The following is a 20878-nucleotide window of genomic DNA, read 5'->3' on the forward strand; positions in this document are numbered from 1 at the left end:
GGTTTTAGAAAAGGCAGAGGAACCAGAGATCAAATTGCCAACATCCATCTGCTGGATCATCGAAAAATCAAGAAAGTTCCAGAAAAACACCTATTTCTTCTTTATTGACTATGCCAAAGCCTTTGACTGTGGATCACAATAAACTGTGGAAAATTCTTCAAGAGATGGGAATACCAGACCACCTGACCTGCCTCTTGAGAAACCTATATGCAGGTCAGGAAGCAACAGTTAGAACTGGACATGGAACAACAGACTGGTTCCAAATAGGAAAAGGAGTACATCAAGGCTGTATATTGTCACCCTGCTTATTTAACTTCTATGCAGAGTACATCATGAGAAATGCTGGGCTGGAAGAAGCACAAGCTGGAATCAAGATTGCGGGAGAAATATCAATAACCTCAGATATGCAGATGATACCACCCTTATGGCAGAAAGTGAAGAGGAACTAAAAAACCTCTTGATGAAAGTGAAAGAGGAGAGTGAAAAAGTTGGCTTTAAGCTCAACATTCAGAAAACGAAGATCATGGCATCTGGTCTCATCACTTCATGGGAAATAGATGGGGTAACAGTGGAAACAGTGTCAGACTTTATTTTTTGGGGCTCCAAAATCACTGTAGATGGTGATTGCAGCCATGAAATTAAAAGACGCTTGCTCCTTGGAAGAAAAGTTATGACCAACCTAGATAGCATATTCAAAAGCAGAGACATTACTTTGCCAACAAAGGTCCGTCTAGTCAAGGCTGTGGTTTTTCCAGTGGTCATGTATGGATGTGAGAGTTGGACTGTGAAGAAAGCTGAGTGCCGAAGAATTGATACTTTTGAACTGTGGTGATGGAGAAGACTCTTGAGAGTCCCTTGGACTGCAAGGAGATGCAACCAGTCCATTCTGAAGGAGATCAGCCCTGGGATTTCTTTGGAAGGAATGATGCTAAAGCTGAAGCTCCAGTACTTTGGCCACCTCATGCGAAGAGTTGACTCGTTGGAAAAGACTCTGATGCTGGGAGGGATTGGGGGCAGGAGGAGAAGGGGACGACAGAGGATGAGATGGCTGCATGGCATCACTGACTCAATGGACGTGAGTTTGAGTGAACTCTGGGAGTTGGTGATGGACAGGGAGGCCTGGCGTGCTGCGATTCATGGGGTGGCAAAGAGTCGGACACGACTGAGCGACTGAACTGAACAGAACTGAAGAAGATAAAGAGTTCTGGGTGGGAGAAGGAAAATATTTTAGAGGAAAATCTCTTGGAGGAGGTAACATGTGAGCAGAGACCAGAAAGCAGTGAGGTTGTTTGACACAGAGACTGGATAGTGAATGAATGAATGAATGCTTGAGTGAGTTGGAAACTTGACTTGGAGATGAAAGGAGGTGTGGAGGAAAGATTTTACCATCTTTCCCCCCCTTCCATTTGAAAAAAGTAACCAATCAATGCTTTGTTATTTCAGATGAATCTGAGTGGAGATTGGTCATCAGTATATAGTCCAGATGTGGGAGGGTCACCCTATCTCTTTTCACAGGGAACAGGGGAATTCCTTGCCCACCTAGGCTAGGGTAGAGATGGATGGTAAGGGAATCCAACTGTGGAGGACACTTGTTCTGAGTCAGCTAGATCCCTGCCACCCACTTCCTAACTGGAGCCCATTTTGGATCTGACTCTTTGCAACCCCATGGACCATATACCGTCAGGCTCCTCTGTCATGGGATTCTCCAGGCAAGAATACTGGAGTGGGTTGCCATTTCCTCCTCCAGGGGATCTTCCTGACCCAGGGATCTAATGTCTCCTGCATTGGCAGGCAGGCTCTTTACCACTAGCACCCCCTGGGAAGCCCACAGAGGGGCTCTCTTTTTTCCTGTCCCAGCGTGGTTAGAGGTACTCAAGTCCCTGAGATCTTTCCACCTAGCAGCACTCTGAGGAAGTCAGTCCTATGAGTGTCATTTACCAATGTGCAGTGATGCAGGGACGGGTTCCAAATAATTCATCCAAGGATGGTTATTGATCCCACTCACAAATTCAGGGGCACCTCTTCCCTCAGCTTCCAGAACACCCAGCCTCCAACCTCTCTGACTCCTTGGCAGAGTCACAATTTCCTGCTCTGCCATTCAAGGTAGACTTCCTCCAGGCTTGGCCCTAGACGCTCCCTTTTTTCCTCTGAACCAGCAGCCAATGTTGTATCAAGGTGTGGTTTTAATTTGTATTTTTCAGATGACAAATAAATGCAAGCATCTTTTCATGGGCTTATTGGCCATTTGCATGTCTTCTAGCTTTTTCCTTCTTTCTTTCTCTTTGGCTGCACCATGGGGCAGGTGGGATCTTAGTACCCAGAATGAACCCATGGCCCCTGCAGTGGAAGTGTGGAGTCTTAACCACTGAATCACGAGGGAAGTCCCAAAGAGATTTTTTAAACCCAGGGGGAAATTTGGGAATTACTGTTGTTGTCCAGTCGCTAAGTCATGTCCAGATCTTTGCAGCCCCATGGACTGCAGCACACCAGGCTTCCCTGTCCAAATTTGGGAATGGATTGGATATTAGAGTTCACTGTAGTATAACTGTTCATTTTCTTAGGTGTAATAATATTTTTGTTGTTATGTAGGAAAATGTACTTTTTCTTAGGATTTCCTGTGGAAGTATTGAAGCATGAAGTACCAATAAGGCAGCGACTAACTTAAATAATTCAGAAAAAAACCTACATGTGAATATAGATAAATCTGAAAAAACAGGGGGAGGGGCAATGTAGGGATGAGGGAGTGGGACGAATAAACTATTGGATGTAAGATAGACTCACAGGTGTATTGTACAAGATGGGGAACAAAGCCAATATTTTGTAATAACTGTAAATGGAAAGTAACATTTAAAAATTGTATACAAATAAATTTGTTTTTAAATCTGGAAAAAGAACAGTCCAGGTGGAGAGTGTACAGTTGTTCCTTGTACTAGTCTTTGAACTTTTCTGTGTGTTTGTAAACATTCATTAAAGACAGAGTTGGGAGGGAGGCAGCGTTGCATGGTCCAAGCAAAAGAAATGGCAGGTCAGAGTATTCCAGTTAGTCTGAGAGTTCTGGTCTAAGGCCTCACCTCTGTACCTCACTTACCCTGCAGTGCATCCCTATAGGCTGGGCACCACTGGGCCCGTTTCACAGGTAGGGAATAGAGGCTCAAGGGGTGAAGTGACTTGCTCAAGGTCATACAGCCAGTTGAGACCAAGTTAAGATTTGTATTCATGTCTGTCCGAGTCAAAATATTTGCTTCTCTCTTTTGTTGTTCAAGCCTCTTCTTTCTCATCCCATTTCTCAGGGGTACTGCTCAGCTGAGAACTAGTGTGCATGTATTACTCAAATTCTCACAACAATCTGATGCAGTCCTTACTGATAATATCCACCATTTTACAGAGAGGCAGAGAGGTTAAGTAACTTGCCTAAGGTCGTGTTCAGCTGAGAATGTGGGAGACAGGAGTCGATGAACCAGGACAATCTGACTCTAGAGCCCTCATTTAAAGAGCCAAAGAAACACTGTGAAAAGTATAAACCACTTTAGGAATACAAAGCAGGATAACTGTTGGTTTTCACAGAATCCCTGCAAAGTCCTTTCTTCCTCTGACTGCTCTGGCATTCCAAGGGGATACTTGGCTCCCCAGTTCAGCAGGCGGCCCACTGAGGCTGAGGCAGGTTCTACTGTGCCCACTGCCTCAGAGGCCTTCCAGCCTGAGACTGATTGTAAAGCGTTGTTTGGATATGGCCACATACTATTCTACACAGGAGGATATCAATTTGTCTTCAGGATAGGAATTAGGGTCCAGATGGAATGCTGAGGCACTTAAAATCTACAATCTACTGGTCAAGGGTACCTTGAGAGATGGATCACCTAAAACTTTTTTTATTAATTGATTCATTTTTGGCTTATTCGGGCTTTCTCTAGTTTCGGTGGGAGGGGGCTACTCCCCAGCCGGTGCACCGGCTTCTTGAAAGTGAAAGTGAAGTCGATCAGTCGTGTTGGACTCTTTGCAACATCTTGGACTGTAGCCTACCAAGCTCCTCTGTCCGTGGGATTTTTCCAGGCAATAGTACTGGAGTGGATTGCCATTTTCTTCTCCAGGCGATCTTCCCGACCCAGGGATCAAACCCAGGTCTCCCGCATTGTAGACAGATGCTTTACCATCTGAGCCACCAGGGAAGTCCTAAATTGTGGTGCACGGGCTTCTTACTGCTGTGGTTTTAGGGCGGGGGCTCAGCAGTTGTCATGCACGGGCGTAATTACCCCACAGCATGTGGAACCTTCCCAAACCAGGGATCAAACCTATGTCCCCTGCATTGGTAGGTGGATTCTCAACCACAGTCCCATCAGGGAAGTCTGAGACCAGTCATTTTTTATTTAATCCCTTACTACAAGGCTTGGGTGGATTGCTTCTCCATCCAGGAGCCTCACTCTTCATTTGTACAATAGGAATAATAAGAGCACACATCTCAAGGTTGTTGGGGGTGATTTAATAAGGTAAGTAAAGGCCAGAGTCTCTTAAGGGCAAGTCTTCCCTTTGATGACTGTTATCTTTAAGCTCCTTAGGAGTCTTTGGGATGTGGAATCTGCCCAGAGCTACAACCTGTCCTTGGATTTTATCCATGCTGGTCTTGAGTCAACCTGGGGTCAGATCAAGCTTTTTTAACCTCAGGGCTTTGGCAACTGCTGTTCACCCTTTGATGTGACTCCTTAGGGAGGGCTTCCCTGACGTTAGTCCCCCTCAAACATATTCTCCTGTTTTATTGTGTTCACATCATTTATCAGTACCTGACATTATGAATTGATCTTTCTTTTTCTCCTTCCATTTGAGTGTTAGGTTCAAGATGACAGAGATTTTGCCTGTTTTGTCCTATGTAGCATCCCGAGCGCCAAGACATGCTCACGCACCCGTCTGACTTGCAATAAACGGTAAACCGAATTGAATTAAAGTGTGTACTGAGCCCGCTTGCCTACAGTCCGCGCTCTCCTGTCGCAGTGGGTGACGAGCCGCGTCAGACATTGCAGACTGTCCCTGGGCTCTCAGATTGGGGGCGTCCGACGGGCACTTCAGCGACGCTCCCCAAAAGCCAGGGCGGCGGCCGTTCCGGTGAGAGGGGCTGTCGCCATTTGGCGACGTTCCCCGCGGGCCGCCGCGGGGGGGCCGCACGGCGGGGCAAGCGCGCGGTGAGCGCGCGCGCGGGTCTTTTGCGACGGTGCCCGGCGGCGCTGGCCCCGCCCCCGCGGCCCGCCCCGCCCCCGCCGCTGCGCTCTCCGCCGGGCCGCTCAGGCCCCCGCCCGCTTCATGTGGCCGGGCCCGCGGCGGCCGGCGGCTGGGAGGGCGCGGCGGCGGCAAGAGGCGGCCGGCGAGGCCGGGGAGGAGGAGGCCAAGGCCCGCGCGGCGGCGCCGGCGGCGGCGGCCCGGGAGGCGGCAGACGGGGAGCGGCGGGAGCAGGCCCGGCCCGGCGCCCGAGCGGCGGCCCGGCTGCAGCATGCGCGTCCGCCGGGGGCTGCCGCGGCTGCCGCGCCGCTCGCTGCTCGCCGCGCTCTTCTTCTTCTCGCTGTCGTCTTCGCTGCTCTACTTCGTCTATGTGGCGCCGGGTATAGGTAGGAGGGGGATCCGGGGCCCCGGGGTGGGGGGTACCGCTCTGATCTCCGCGGGGGGGGGTACTCTGGGAACCCACTGCCCCGCCCCGGGGGACCCCGGCTTTCGGAGGACACCCGGCTGGGAGGCGACTTGGAGCCTGGCGCTTGGAAGACTACGGGGACTCCGGCCCGATCCTCGGGAGACCCCCCCCTCTCCCCGCCACACGCCGGGCCCTCGGGGGACCAGGACCTTCCCGCCCTCTGAACCCCGACGGGCTCCGGAGCCTCCACCCCACTCTCAGCCTCCCGCCCACCCTCTGCCCTCCTTCAGTCTCGTATCCCCGCGCTAACCCTACGGTGCCTTCCGCGCGCGCACACACCGACACACACACACACCCTCGTCGTGCTGGGACGCCCCCTGTTCTGGCTCTGGCCTCCCCAGAACCCCCACTTCCCGCTGCTCGCCTCGGGAACTCCCGCCCCGGGGTCTCCTCCAGCCCCGGTTCCCGGCATTCCGCGGACCCCGAACCCCCCAGCCGCCCGCAGCCCGCCCGCCCCTCCCCGCGGAGCCCCGGTGCTGGGGTCTCCGGCGTACCACCATCCCGGTTCCCATCCATCCTTCTCCTCTCCTCTCGCCGGCGACTCTACCGTTTCCTGCTCGCTCCCCCTCCCTGCCCTTTCTTCCCTCCACTTTCCCTCGTTACGTCCTCCTAGTCCTCCGCCCCAACGCACACATCCTCCTCCGAACGGCCAGATCCCTTTCCTCGCCGGGTGCCATCCCCCCGCTCCCCCCGGAATTCCACCCCCCATTCAATCTGCAAGCCCCGGAGCGTCCCAGGCCGCCACTCCATCCCCTCCCCTGCCCCGCCTACCCCCAAGGGCACACCCTTGTCATTCCCACTCCCTGCCCTTCTGCCTATCTTTCTCCAGCCCTCACCACCCCTCTCTGGTCCTCAGCCAGTTTCTTCTCCACTGAAGTCTTGGGGGAAGGGGTGCTGTGTCGCCTTTTCCTTTCTTCCCTTCTTTCACTTCTGGCCTCTGCTGGCGTTAAGGGTAGAAGGGGACCTGTTCTGGCGCCGGGGCGGGGGTGGACGGCCCTAGAGGAGGAGCTGTGAGGAGAGCCTTGGGGAAATGGTGCAGGTGGGAAGGAGGAGCGTGGAGAAAAGATGGAATGGATACTGATTCTTCTCTCAAAGGCTTAGCCTTTAAAGGAAAGGCGGCTCTGGAGAAACTGAGCCCTGCCCAAGTAGAGGCTGTCTAAGACCACAGAGCAGACATCAGGGAGGAGAAGAAAGATACCAGAAGGAAGAAGCAGGGTGAGGATTAAGGTCAGGGAACTTGGAGGTCAGACTTGGATTCTGGTCCCTTCCCAGTATGACCTTGAGCGAGTTACTTAGCCTCAGCTTTTCTCCTCTGTAAAATGGGGGTGTGCATTAGGATGAAAAAACCTCATAGGGTTTTAAAGCTAGAAGTAGATAAATACCCTTTTAAGGCGCTTACCATTGTACTTGATGCTTAGAGAGTTTTAAAATAAACAACTATTGTATGTAGCTTTTGAGAAAGAAGAGAGTAGACGGAAAGTTTAAGGTATATATGTATGTATTTGCCTGACTTGGCATGACCATGGGGCCATAAGAAAACCTCAGTTTAAGGTGAAAAATGATCAGAAGATGCTGTTGGAAGTGGGGCAGTTTTGCTCTAAAAAGTCTGGATTATTTGGATGTTGGGAAAGGGTTGATGGTTTAACTCTAGAGAAAAACCCTTGAGGATTGTAGTAATGATTAGTGCCTTTCTGTTGACCTGTCAACACTGAACTAGCTGAATAGAGAAATTTCCAGATACAGCAAAAGATTCTTTCCTGATTTTTTTTTTTTTTTGAAGAGCATATTTCATTTGGCTAATAGTGATGACTTGAACTGCAAACTTGATCTCGAAGCTAGAACAGTTAACATCAGGGTGCTGTGACAGTGTTCTAGAAGAAGCGTGTCCCTCTGGGAAGGAACTGGGTGGCCGGGTGAGGAGGTAGGAATTTGGGCAGAATAAGAATAGGTGAGTAATTAGGGGAATTAATTGAGAAAAGAGTTCATTAGCATATTGGATATTAGAGTGTAATAAAAATGAGTGTAAAATGATGGATTTGAACCCAGAGGCAATCTTGGAGCCATAAGCCCTTTTGTGAAAGAAACAGGTTTTTTCCTGGTGTGGTTGCATATATCAACTATGTCTAAATGGAAAAATATATCCCACTGGGTTGGTAATCACCCTGTTGATTAGAGAGATTAGAAGCAGGATTCTGAAACAAAATGGAACTTATCAACTTAATTAAAATTCTTCAGAGGTAGATTTTCAGGTCATTGGAACCCCAGTGTAAAGCAGTAGGCTCTACCACACTTCAGTTCCTACCTCACTGGTAACTGAAAAAGATGGAAATCACTGAAATAGTCACTAATTTCTCCTTAAGTGTAAGTCTTCTAAAGGGCAGATCAATTTAGGATTCAAATTCTGTTAGTCGGAAAAGGGGAGTGGTTGAAAGGATGTGGAGTGATTTTCGGGTTCTCACATTGAGGAGTTTGGTAGTTTTATCTTGGCTTTCCTGTTAACTGACTTAATTTTTTAAAATCAGCTTTGGACAGAAGGTGGCAAATCTTTTCAAAAGGTTAAGGCAAACTAGAGAAAGAGAAGCTTTTTATATGCCTTGGGCTGTGAAGACCTTATTTGAGACAATTATTAAAATGAGCTTAGAAAATAATATTAGATGATATTCATGTGAAATTTCCATTTTTGCAGGTCAAAACCAGTTGTATGTCAGCAGTTTGATGTAGCTCAACCTAATACATTTTCAACTAATGACAATTCTGTGTTCTGGCATAACGGGAAGTATCAGACTTGTGTTTCCTTCCAGGTTTAATTTTTTCCAGTCCTGCTTTTGGTTTGCATTGTATACCCTGTGGCCACGTTGTGCTCAAGGGCTAAAGTGAAGTCCTTAATCCAAGAGTGTGTTACAGCTGTACTCAGAAATAGGCAGACTTGAATTTGAGATGTGAGAAAAATCACGTTAGTTATAAATATTTTAAAGTTGCTCACATGTAATATAGCCCAGCTACAGTTCCAGCGTAACTATTGTTAATATTTTTGAGATCTAACGCTGGCTCTCAATATCAGTGACCCGTATAGTCTGAGAGCGAAGGGAAATTTTCCTGGGCTTGAGGGCCATCTGAAATGGGGGTCCTGGTACCATTTGACTTAGAAAATTGGATGTGAGGAGGATCACTAAATAGGGCTATAATGTGTTTGTAACAAATACAGAGTGCTCTTAGCTACTTTGATATCCCCATGCTGATCCAGTTTAAGTAATTTAAAAAGACAGCTTCGTTGGCCATTATGTTTTTGTTATTAAATCAAAAGTAGTGTTTTAACATTAGCAGCTTAAAAGTAGAAATGAAAAGGATGGGGCAGAAGTGTCAGGGAGGTGGGGGTTTTGAAAAAGGAAGAGGAAAGGAATGTGGTTATGAAAGTGCATACGTGCCTCTTTCTCTGCAGCCCCCTGCCCTCTCCAGCCTCAGTGGTTACTGTTGATTTCATCACCTGTCTCACCTGCACTTTTGAAATATCCCTGTTCCTTTCAGAATTCTGAAGAGAACTTTGGACATGTTTATGATCTTTTAACTTAGGAAAAATCCAAGAGCTCAGAGTCCCTCTGTTCCAGTGTGACCGGGTCTTTTGGAAGATAAGTGAAGTATTTATGGATGTACCTTTGAAGGGCTGATTTTTAAACTCTTATGAAGTTTATGGTGCTGTCACACGGGAAGGTTGTTACAGCAGTTACTCACGTTTGCAAATCGTTTCAGTTACTGATTTTGAGACATGCCCGTGCATTGTTAGAGCCGTAGTCTATATACTGAGGACATTTTATTAAAGTTCCTCTGTTTAATTTTGCTTTTGTTGAGGGAAGGAAAGGAAGAGTGATTTTTCCCTTTGGGCCTGCTTAGTTCCAAGACAAGTTTGATGTATGGCTGACTTTTGGAAGGCAGAAATCAGTCATTTCAGTCCCACCTGATTTGACCAGACGACCTTGAGCAAGTTCCCTTGATTCTCTGATCTTATCCTTGGCCACAAAACAAAGCTGTTTGAAAAACTAGAACTGCCTTAGCCAAACTTCTAGTGAGAAGTTTTTTTGTATAGAAAGTTGATAATTCATGCACATTCTATACGAGATTTGGACCTAAGATTCTAGGTAAGATACATGTTTTATATAATCAAATGCAACCTTTTCTAGTAACCCCAGGAAAATTTCAGATCCCCTCCTAAGTGTAGTATGAAAATTGTTGATCCTCACATGCAAGTGGCCTCAAAATGCTTTGGTGCACTTAGTTCCTGAGCTTTTCTGGAGTGAAATACGCACTGTGAATGTGGGTTATTTAGAGAAAAAAGGCATCACCCTGTTAAAGGACCTGCTTCTCCCCAGTGGCTGGCTCACTCAGATATTTCCTCTGAGTATTACATTGTATCAGTCTTAGAAGGAAAGCACATTTGGAGAGCAGATTGAGGTTATAAAACTGAACAGCGGCACATTTGACCAGGATTTTGGTGATGTTTTATGTCTTTCTGCAGAAGTTTGCTATGTTGGAAACAAAGTCTTAGGTTTGAAGTTGAAATCTCTTGAACAGTGAAAATGTGCTGGTTCTAGACAGACTTGGGAAGCAGTGTTCAGACAGTATCAGTTGCCATTCCAGGGCCTCAATACTCCAACCAGTAGCTAATTCTCCTCTGACCCTGACATTTCCCCCAGTGAGCTTGACAGGCCCGTGGGAGCTGCCTATAATATGGCAGGAAGGAGGGTCTTCTTGTGTGGCCAGGACTCTTTAGAGCTGGAGATCAGCCCTGGGTGTTCTTTGGAAGGAATGATGCTAAAGCTGAAACTCCAGTACTTTGGCCACCTCATGCAAAGAGTTGACTCATTGGAAAAGACTGATGCTGGGAGGGATTGAGGGCAGGAGAAAAAGGGGACGACAAAGGATGAGATGGCTGGATGGCATCACCGACTCGATGGACATGAATTTGAGTGAACTCCGGGAGTTGGACAGGGAGGCCTGGCATGCTGCGGTTCATGGGGTCTCAAAGAGTCGGACACGACTGAGCAACTGAACTGAACTGAACTGAAGACTGTGGAACACCAAAGCCATAGAAGCTCAAGTGCTGCTGATTTACTTGCTTCCTTAAGAATCTGCCTGCAATGCAGGAGACCTGGGTTTGATCCTTGGGTGGAGAAGGTTCCCTTGGAGAAAGGGAATGGCTACCCACTCCAGTATCATTGCCTGGAGAATCCCATGGACAGAGGAGCCTGGCAGGCTACAGTCTATGGGGTTGCAAAAGAGTTGGACACGACTGAGCGACTTAACACTAATTTTGCAGCTTTTATTTTTTTAAAGATTTTTCTGGTGTGGACCATTCTTAAAGTCTTTATTGAATTTGTTACAACCTTGCTTCTGTTTTACCTTTTGGTTGTTTGGCCATGAGGCATGTGGGATCATCTTAGCTCCCCAACCAGCGGTCAAACCCGCATACCTGGCCAGCGGTCGAACCCGCATCCCCGGCACTGGAAGGCAAAGTCTTAACCACTGGACCACCACGGAAGTCCCAGCAGCTTTTTAGATCATGGAATATACGTTGTGCACGTCCAGCTGCACAAAGCAAACAGAACTTCAGCAGGCGAGAAGTGGACACTGTGGTGCTGCAGAGGCCTGCCAGAGATGAGAGAGAGCTAGTGGTTAGCACTGGTCAAGATGAAGGCTCGGTTCAGTTCAGTCACTCAGTCACGTCTGGCCCTTTGTGACCCCCACGGACTGCAGCACGCCAGGCCTCCCTGTCCATCACCACCTCCCGGAGTTGAAGGTTAATCAGAAGCAGAAGGCTAAACAGAAGCAAACAGATTGGGTGTTGGCTTCAAAGAAGTTCAAGGAGATAAGAAGAGGCAGGCCTGTGTACACTGTTAGTGAAGAACAGTTATTCTCTCAGTTCTGTTCAGTCGCTCAGTCGTGTCCGACTTTTTGTGACCCCATGGACTGCAGCACACCAGGCCTCCCGGTCCATCACCAACTCCCGGAGTTTACTTATACTCATGTCCATTGAGTCAGTGATGCCATCCAACCATCTCATCCTCTGTCGTCCCCTTCTTCTCCCACCTGCAGTCTTTCCCAGCATCAGGGTCTTTTCAAATGAGTCAGTTCTTCACATCAGACGGCCAAAGTATTGGAGTTTCAGCTTCAACATCAGTTCTTCCAATGAATATTCAAGGCTGATTTCCTTTAGGATGGACTGGTTTGAGTTATTCTTTAGTTTCTAGATTTTTGACTGCTTTATAAGCCCAGATTGAGTCATTAATTTATCCAAAGTTGAGAATTACAAAATATCCCTGAGGCACATACCACATGATTGAAAAGATAAGGTTCATCATGAGAAACACCTAGAGAAAAATTGAAGGTAGTATGTAATCAATTGATGCTTCCCTTGTAGCTCAGTCAGTAAAGAAACTGCCTACAAGGCAGAGAGCCAGGTTTGATTCCTTGATTGGGAAGATCCCCTGGAGAAGGAAGTAGCAACCCACTCCAGTATTCTTGCCTGGAGAATCTCATGGAGAGAGGAGCCTGGCCGGCTACAGTCCATGGGGTTGCAAGAATCGGACATGACCGACGAGTAAACCACCACAACCAGCTAATCAATTTCTATATTCTGTGATGCTAGCTGTTAATGAGGTGGAGGTTCCAATATAGGCCTTCGTTCACTGACTGAATAGGTAGTGTTTTTTTGATTGCCGTCCCTCTTGTCAGATACTCTTCTGGGTATTGGGCAGTCTAGAGATGAGTAAGGCGGAACATTTCTGCCGTCCTGGTGCTTTCATTCTGGTGGGAGGTTTTTCCCCTCTGTGGTGCTTTTATTCTGGTGGGGAGACAGCCAATATGCAAGGTATTTTTGGATAGTGGTAGGAGTAACTGAGGGTCTATTTTAGACTGAGTGGTTAGGGAAAGCCTCATTAAAGAGGTAATATTTGACTTAAAGGGTAGAACTGGTCACTCTGAGGTCTGGAGATTAGGGTGGTGATGGGGGTGTCAAGCGTATGTGAAGGCCCTGAGGCAGAACCCCTAGTGAAGGTTGGCTGGATTTTTATAAGTGACGGTAAGTGGTAGGAAGTGAGCTTAGAAAGACAGAGGGGTCAGGCCGAATAGGAGCCTGTAGGCCGGGGCAAGGGCCTAGGATGAAGGTGAATTAGAGGCTCAGACAGCAAAGAATCTGCCTCCGAGGAAGGAGATCTGGGTTTGACCCCTGGGTTGGGAAGATCTCCTGGAGAAGGGCATGGCTACCGACCCCAGTATTCTGGCCTGGAGAATTCCGTGGACAGGAGCCTGGTGGGCTACAGCCCATGGGGTCACAAAGAGTCGGCCGCCACTAACACTGGAGTTAACTGTTAGACATCAGTCAGACCTGGATTTGAGTCAACTCTGACTGAGTCGGCAAACTATTTTCAGTTTTCTCATCTGCCCAATGGAGGATACCATCTTCCTCAGGGTTGCTGTGAGAATTGAGTGGAATGTGCATGGAAGGGGGCTTGGCACAGAGCTGGGCACAAGACTGGATAGGCCCAGAATTGTTACATTTTGTTACAACCGTAGGAGATGTCGTGTAACAATTGTGTAAATGGTTGTAGCCATAGGAGATGTCCTCTTGGCCTCATGCTAGTGCTAAACTCAGAGGAGGACTGGGTGCCAGTCCAGCTTGACCAATACCTAGATGGAAGCCTGTATTTCAGTTTTAGTTTTCCCATCTATAAACTGAGGCAGTGAACTCAAGTACAGATTCCAGGGTCGCTCTCGGACCCGAAGTTCCACCGTTCTGAGCAAGTGTGAGTTGAACCTTTTAGGGGAAGGAGTAATGAGTTCTGTCAAGTAAAGATACCCCGTTTATTAATTAAAAAATTCAGACCTCTCATTCACTTAGTTCCCACCGTTAGTGAAACACTGAGCGGTGGGTTCCGTGAAGTGTCCGTGTAACATCAGACATAGTTGTAAGTGTGTAACCATCATGAGGACAATCTGCCCTGAAAATAAGACTTAGAAACGTCTGCACCAAAGTCTGTCTTTGAAATCATTGTGACAAAGAATGGTCAAAGGGAAAAAACCCTAAAGAACTCTATGGAAATATCTTTGGGATGTTACAGCTTTTTTTTTTTCCTTCTTTCTTTCTTTTCCCCCTTTTTGTCCCCTGGGTAATCCTTTAAGTTTTAATCTGCTAAATCAGTTTTTTCCCCCTCTGGCTTCACACTTTAGCTTTTAAGCATGAAACGGAGCCCTGGACTCATTAGCTTCTGCTCCATCTTCAGTCCTCTAGGTAATTGGATGTTAAATGAAAAATGAATATTACATTTTGACCCAGTGATTCTTTTTAATATTGTGGCTTATAGCGAAGAGCATTCATACCTCCTGCTGATCCCATGAATCCAGTGTTTTCCCAAGCCTGGGAATCACACTGAATAATTTAAAGTGGTGTCTCTTCTCAGATTCCACCCCTTCCCACCCCTTTTGTTAGTTTGAGTCAGTAATTATTAGACTATAAGTAGTGTTCCGCCTCCTTCCCAGGTGACAGAGATACCCAGGTACTTTGCCACGACTGGAAGGAAAGCTGGTCATTGTTCTGAAGTACCTTAGTTACCATCATCAATTATGAGCAGTTCTCTGAGGCAATTAGTAATTATAATGATGAAAAATGTTGTGGAGTGTCACGTACAGGGACGTGTAGATTGTAGGAAAGTTCAGTGTCGTGTTTTAAAACTTAACCTAGAGTTGTGCTAGTGAGCACAGCAGTTTATTATTTTTATTAAAGAGCTGTAAAACATTTAAATATCCATGGAGAAGGAATTTTTTTTCACCCCAAGTGGTCCTAAAAGTATGATTAATAGACACTTAAACTTTTTGCTTAATTTTCAGTGTTGAACAACTGTATACTTGGAAAGATGGAAAAACAGGTTTTTTTTGTTTTTTTTTTACTGCTCATGGAACTGCTAGTTGCCCCATTGTGAGGAGGTGTGCTTTTTAAGCACTAAGCTTAAATTATACTCACGATTGTGATGATTATTAGTATTTTCTGATTGGTAGACTATTGGCTTTTAAAGGTCAGAAAATAGTAGTTTCTTAAATGTTGTGTTGTGGTCTTGTTTGTTTAGTTTAAAAAAAATAATCCTTTATTCTCTTGCAGAAAAATGAAAAAAAAAATTGCCAATTTAGGAAAGTTAAACCAGCTGGGCCTGAGGCGACAGCAGACTGACCTCAGGCTTCTGGATGTGCTTACTGTAAATCTTTGTGTTTAAATAAACCCATTTAATCATTTAACTTTGAAAGAGAAACTCGTTTTATCCCTGTCTTCATAATCTATGGAGTCATGATGGGGAGGTTCTCTGGACTGTCTTGTCCTTGTGCTCAGCACACCAGATGCACTGAAATATTAATTGAAATGAATGGAGAAACTGTCGCGTGGTCAAACTGGCCTCTTGGTTGTTGTATTGCGTTTAACCTGGGGAAAGAGTCGCATCTTCAGTTAATCCTTATTTTGAGTTTTAACGGGGTTGAGGGGAGGGAGTTTGAGAAGAGACACCAATTTAAATTATTCAGTGATTTTGTGATTTTTATATTCACCTTGCCCGAAACAACTCTGCCCTTTTTTTCCCCTTGCTATTTCTCTGTGGTAAAATATTTCTGACATGAAATTTGCTGGGTATTTTGGTAATTTAGATGTGCAATTCATTGGCATTAATTGCATTCACAATGTTAAGTAACCAGAACCACTATTTCCAAAAATTTCTGTTGCCCCAAACAGAAATTCGCTTCCCATTAAGCAATAACTCCTCATCCACGGGCCCACCCCCCAGTTGCTAATCCGCTGTGAGTGTGGCTGCTCCAGGCACCTCGTGTAAGTGGAATCTTAGGATATTTGTTGCTTGGTGTCTTCCTGTTCCCTTGGCAGAATGTCTGCATGGTTCACTCCTAGCATAGCACGTGTCAGAACTGTATTCTTTTTATGTGTGAATAATATTGCATCCCGTGTATACCCCATTTTGTTTTCTCATCTGTTGACAAACACGAGTTGCTTCCACCTTTTGGCTGTTGTGAACAGCACTGCTGCAAATGTGGGCACACACGTATCTGTTTGAGTCCCTGCTTTCGATTCTTGGAGTCTTTACCTGGGAGTGGAAGGGTTGGGTCCTGTGGTAATTCTAGGGCTTCCCAGGTGGCTCAGTGGTAAAGAATCTGCCTGCCAAGCAAAAGACATGGGTTCAATCCCTGGGTCAGGAAGATCCCCTGGAGTTATAAATGGCAACTCACTCCAGTATTCTTGCCCGGAAAATTCCATGGACAGAGGAGCCTGGCGGGTTACATTCCATGGTCGCAAAAGAGTTGGACATGACAGAGCGACTAAACAGTAACCGCACAGCAACAGCGATCCTGTTTAGTTCTCTGAGGACTGCCAGACTTTCCACGGCGCCGTCTTGTACTCCCACCAGCAATGTGTGAGGCTTCTAAGTTCTCCAGTCTTGCAGCCAACACTCATTTTCTGAGTGTGCATTTTTTAAGTGTAGGGCATCCCTTAGGTGTGAAATGGTAGCTCCATGTAGTTGTGGTTTGCATTTCCTTAGTGAGGAATGAGGTTGAACATCTTTGCGTGTGTTTATTGGCTATTTGTATATCTTGTTTAGTGAAAGGTCTGTTCAGCTTCCCTTACCCTTTTTGTTTATTTATTTATTTATTTTTTCCTTTTACCCACCTTACATTGGATTGTCTATTGTTAAGAGTGCTTTATATTGTTAAAATATTAAACCATTACAGATACAGGATTTGCAGGGATTTTCTCCCATCCTGCGTGTTGTCTTTGCACTCTACTGGTAGGTGTCATCTGATATGCAAAAGCTTTTAACTTTAATGAGATTCAGATTTATATAATAAATATAAATTTATTTATATTTTCCCTTTTACTTTAAAAAATATACTACTTGGTAAGTTTTAAGACTTAACTTTTGCTCCCTACATTGTACCCATTTCTTTTATTTATTTTTTGCTTGAGAAAGGTTTCCATAGGCAGCCTGTCAGTAACTTATGGAAGCCTTTCACGAGCAACTGAGCTGATTTTTGAGAAAGCAGGAGGCAAGGTTTTTTGGTTTATCATTCTCTTACTTTCCCCCCCACCCCCCTCGTTTAAGTTTGATCTTTGTTTCTTGATTTCTGATTCTTGGTCTTCAAAATGATTACTCTCTTTGCCCAAGTTGACACGCTCTGCAGATTCCATTTGATATTTCAAGTATTTGAAGAGTCCTATGACTCTTCTGATAAAGGGGGGGAATGTAAATCTTTCTGAAGTTTGTTGATTATTTTGCTCAGTAAGACCAAAATGTCATTTGCATTTAAGTATTTTCTGTTTCTAATCGCAGTTCTGTGAAAATCCATGTAAGACAGGGCCAGCTGTTAGAACACCAAATTTTTGGTGTTGGGGACAGTACACTTTAGTGGTTAAACATAAGAGTTAGAAGAGAAATTTAGAAAGTATTATAGATTGATAAGCATAGTCCATGAAACACTGGGCTCACTCTTTCTTCCATACAGAAATGAAAGTTATGTTGATTTTGACGAAAGTGAAAAGTACACTAAATATCACTTGGCATTTTGTTGGCCTCAGATCTGGATTAACCAGCACTTTTCATGCTTTGCTGTTTAACATGTGGTGATGCTTAGAGCGTAGACATGGATGCATGGCTTTGAGTTTGATGGTAAGTGTGATTTTTTTTTTTTTTCCTTCTGATTGTTTGAATACCAGGGGTTCTTTATTCAGGAGAGCACTGTTTCCCCAGTCCTCGGCACAGGCACAGGATGGCAGGCGGTGATGACGAGCGACCTGCCAGGAGGGTGGCCTGGCTGACTAGGAGGTGTGTGATAGGAACACGTGATTTCTTTCTTTCCGGTTTCCTTTATAATATTATCAGAAAACGAAGAGAATGTTTAAGAATGAGGAAATAGAAGAGTCTAACATGTAGAACCTGCTGGACTTCTGCAGCAGTGACGTAGTAAAATTTGGCACTTTGAATTTTTTTTTCCCTCTGGTATCAGCTGAGTCTCCAGTGTACTTATCCAAATGTGAGTGATAATGATAGTGACTTAAAACAGGTGGGTCCTTGGGAAATTTTTGTGTTTTGGAGCCTGTAATAAAAGAAAAAATTTACAGACTTGACTTTGCGTTTGTTTGATTTGGCTGTTTTCTTAAAGCTAACTTAATCTCTGTGTTAACTCCTTACTGTGTGCTAGGTCTGGGGATACAGTGATGAATAATCTGAACACCATAGCTCTGTTACTTTTAAATCTTCAACAAGGGAGCATGGCTTCATTTTAGTAAAAGCTTTTCAGAATTTTGAGTGATTTTTATATTCCCAGAGGATGTGTTTAATTGAGGGTCAGTTGATGTTAACATTCCTTAATTGCCAAGAATAATAGTGGATATATTTTATTGTAGATATTTAAGGCAGCAAAATTTTTAAAGAAATTCATGAAGACACATTTCATTTCTTAACACCCTCCCCACCCCACCCACCCCCGGCCGGGCCTATTGGTTGTACCTGGTTTTGGTGGTGTTTATATTTGTTATTCTTTAGTCACTAAGTCACACCAGACTTTTGTGACCCTGTGGACTGTAGCCCTGCCAGGCTCCTCTGTTCATGAGATTTCCCAGTAAAGAATTCTGGAGTGGGTTGCCATTTCTTACTTCAGGGGATCTTCCCAACCCAGGGATCGAGACAGCATTTCCTGCAATGCAGGTAGATTCTTTCCCTTGAGCCACCCGAGGGTGTTTATATTTAAACATGGAATGTTTCCGATGTTTATCTCCTGAACAGAGTCATGGTGATGGAGGTGAGCAGTGACCACTTCGTTTCTTATAACGAAGTTTCTTAGATGCTCTCGACCAGCAGAGGGAGGATGTGTTTATATGCTGAGGTCTCTTCCTTTCCACCTGGAAGTATCAGTTTTAGAACAGACGTCTGGTACTTTCTCAGTGCCATAGAGAGAAAGTTCTCAGAGAGCATTTGTCAGATAAGGATTAGTCTGTCTTCTACCCTTCAGTGGCTTTCATGGCTTTTAGGATAAAGTTCAGTCTCCTTATGGTAGCTTAGAAAAGTTTTTGTGGTCTGGCTTCTACCTTCTTCTTCAGTTTCATTTATGCCTTTTCTCTCCCTCCAGCCCCATGGACTTCCTGCCTGGTTTCCAGCAAAGACTAGGCTCTTCCCTTAAGCGTTTCTCTGGCTGACGCAAATACTCCTGCCTGTCCTTGGATCTGTAATTCGGTGTCAGATGCACGGGCCTCGTCTTTCTTGTTCACTGTTGTGTCCCTGCCTAGAATGTTGGTTTGGCACACCGTAGTGTTATCTGCTCAGTCGTGTCCGATCCTCTGCAACCCCATGAACTGTAACCCGTCAGGCTCCTCTGTCCACGGAGTTCTCCAGGCAAGAATACTGGAGTGGGTTGCTATACCCTCCTCCAGGGGATCTTCCTGACCCAGGGATCGAACCTGGGTCTCTTAACATTGCAGGCAGATTCCTTACCGTCTGAGACATCAGGGAAGTAGGTTCTCAATAAATACTGTTTGTTAAATTGATAAAGTAAGGTGGAGGTGGACAGATCTGCGGTCCTAAAAAGTACAATTAGCTGATTCTCTGCTCATTTGGGCATGTTGTGCTATTAAGACCTCAAGGTGAAGAATTAAAAAGGATCAAATGAAAGCACAATGGATTTGTAAAGATATTAATTGTAATAGAAAGTATGATTCCTAGCTGAGTTGCAGATTAATTTGCCCAGTTGAGTCAGATGTCTGATTGGAGCTGGGGGGTGTGGGTGGGTGCTGCTTTGTGGGCAGATGACGAGTGGGCTCTAAAGTTCCCTGTTTGAGGTTCAGTATAGATGACGAGTAGGCTCTAAAGTTTCCCATTTGAGGTTCAGTGTGGACTTTAACCCTTTGAGGCTTCGTATCTTACATGGTATGTGTAGGATAACGCTTCGAACCTGCACATCACAAATGAATGTATTAATGGTTTGTCTTGCTCCTTAACTTGAAATCTAGATGAAAAAATGATAAACAGGGAATTCCCTGGCAGTTCAGTGGTAAAGACTCAGCCCTTTAACTGCTGTGGGCCTGGGTTCAATCCCTGGTTGGGGAACCAAGATCCTGAAATCACATGGCATGGCCAAAAAAATGAAGATAAAATAAAAATCGATAAACAGGAAAACACTCAGTCCTGATTTAGGAAGAAGTAGATACAGTTTCTTGTATATTGCTAAGGGCATTGTTTCTAATTTTGAATTAGAAAAATATTTAGGTTAGTGGTTTTGGTGTTTTCAAATTTGTGATCAAAGCTATACTTTTTGTTTTGAGTATGCGCATCAGCATTTAATTTGAGAGGTAGTTTTTGCCTAGGCAATGAGAAATTGTTTTATATTTTACTTCTTCCGAGGAGTGATAAGGAAGAAACACTTTCTGAAATTGGCAGTCCATATGGTTGTTATGAAAAGTAAGTCTGTTATTCCTAAGCAGCTGATGGGTGGAAGGTGGAAATAACCTTGCCTCTGTTGCTAAGGTTATTTTGAGCTGACTTGTGTTAGGCTGGCACCCATCATTTGCTTTGTCTGCAAGGGACAACTGGAATCCCAGAGAGAGAGAGAGAGAGAGAGAGAGTGTGTGAATGTGAGTGGGAGGAAGCGAAACATTTAGTTTTGGTATTGGCTTGATTTTTCTGTTTTGCTGTTGACTTGGCATGCCTGGCTTTTTCATTCTGCTTTTAAGTATCCAGAAATCTTCAGGTCTGTGTGAATTGGAAGGTTTGGATTTAATTGAATTTCATTTGGCACTGTGGGAAATTAACTTTAGGTAAGAGTTACTTTTTGGGTTGGCTTAATGGGAAATAGATGGGGAAACAGGGGAAACAGTGTCAGACTTTATTTTGGGGGGCTCCAAAATCACTGCAGATGGTGATTGCAGCCATGAAATTAAAAGACGCTTACTCCTTGGAAGGAAAGTTATGACCAATCTGTGTGTGTGTGAAGTTGCTCAGTCATGTCCGACTCTTTGAGACCCCGTGGACTGTAGCCCACCAGGCTCCTCTGTCCATGGGATTCTCCAGGCAAGAATACTGCCATTTGCTTCTCTAGGGGATCTTCCCAACCCAGGGATCGAACCCAGGTCTCCTGCATTGCAGGCAGACGCTTATCCTCTGAGCCACCAAGGAAGCC

At 45.4% G+C, this 20878-nt stretch overlaps 1 protein-coding gene across 2 annotated transcripts in view; it reads left to right on the forward strand.

The window, feature by feature from the left end:
• The first annotated feature begins 5336 nt into the window (after window positions 1-5336).
• B4GALT5 (beta-1,4-galactosyltransferase 5) overlaps window positions 5337-20878 on the forward strand; it is a 77097-nt gene continuing 61555 nt past the window's right edge. For both annotated transcript variants that reach the window (XR_011466455.1, XM_070381058.1), the window contains exon 1: window positions 5337-5591. Coding sequence is in view for 1 of the 2 variants with exons in the window: in XM_070381058.1 (XP_070237159.1) it covers window positions 5477-5591 (115 nt within the window). In the remaining variant the exon portion in view is untranslated. The remainder of the gene's footprint in view (window positions 5592-20878) is intronic.

This window comes from Bos mutus, chromosome 13, assembly GCF_027580195.1.
Source record: "Bos mutus isolate GX-2022 chromosome 13, NWIPB_WYAK_1.1, whole genome shotgun sequence".
In the NCBI taxonomy this organism is placed as follows: Eukaryota; Metazoa; Chordata; class Mammalia; order Artiodactyla; family Bovidae; genus Bos; species Bos mutus.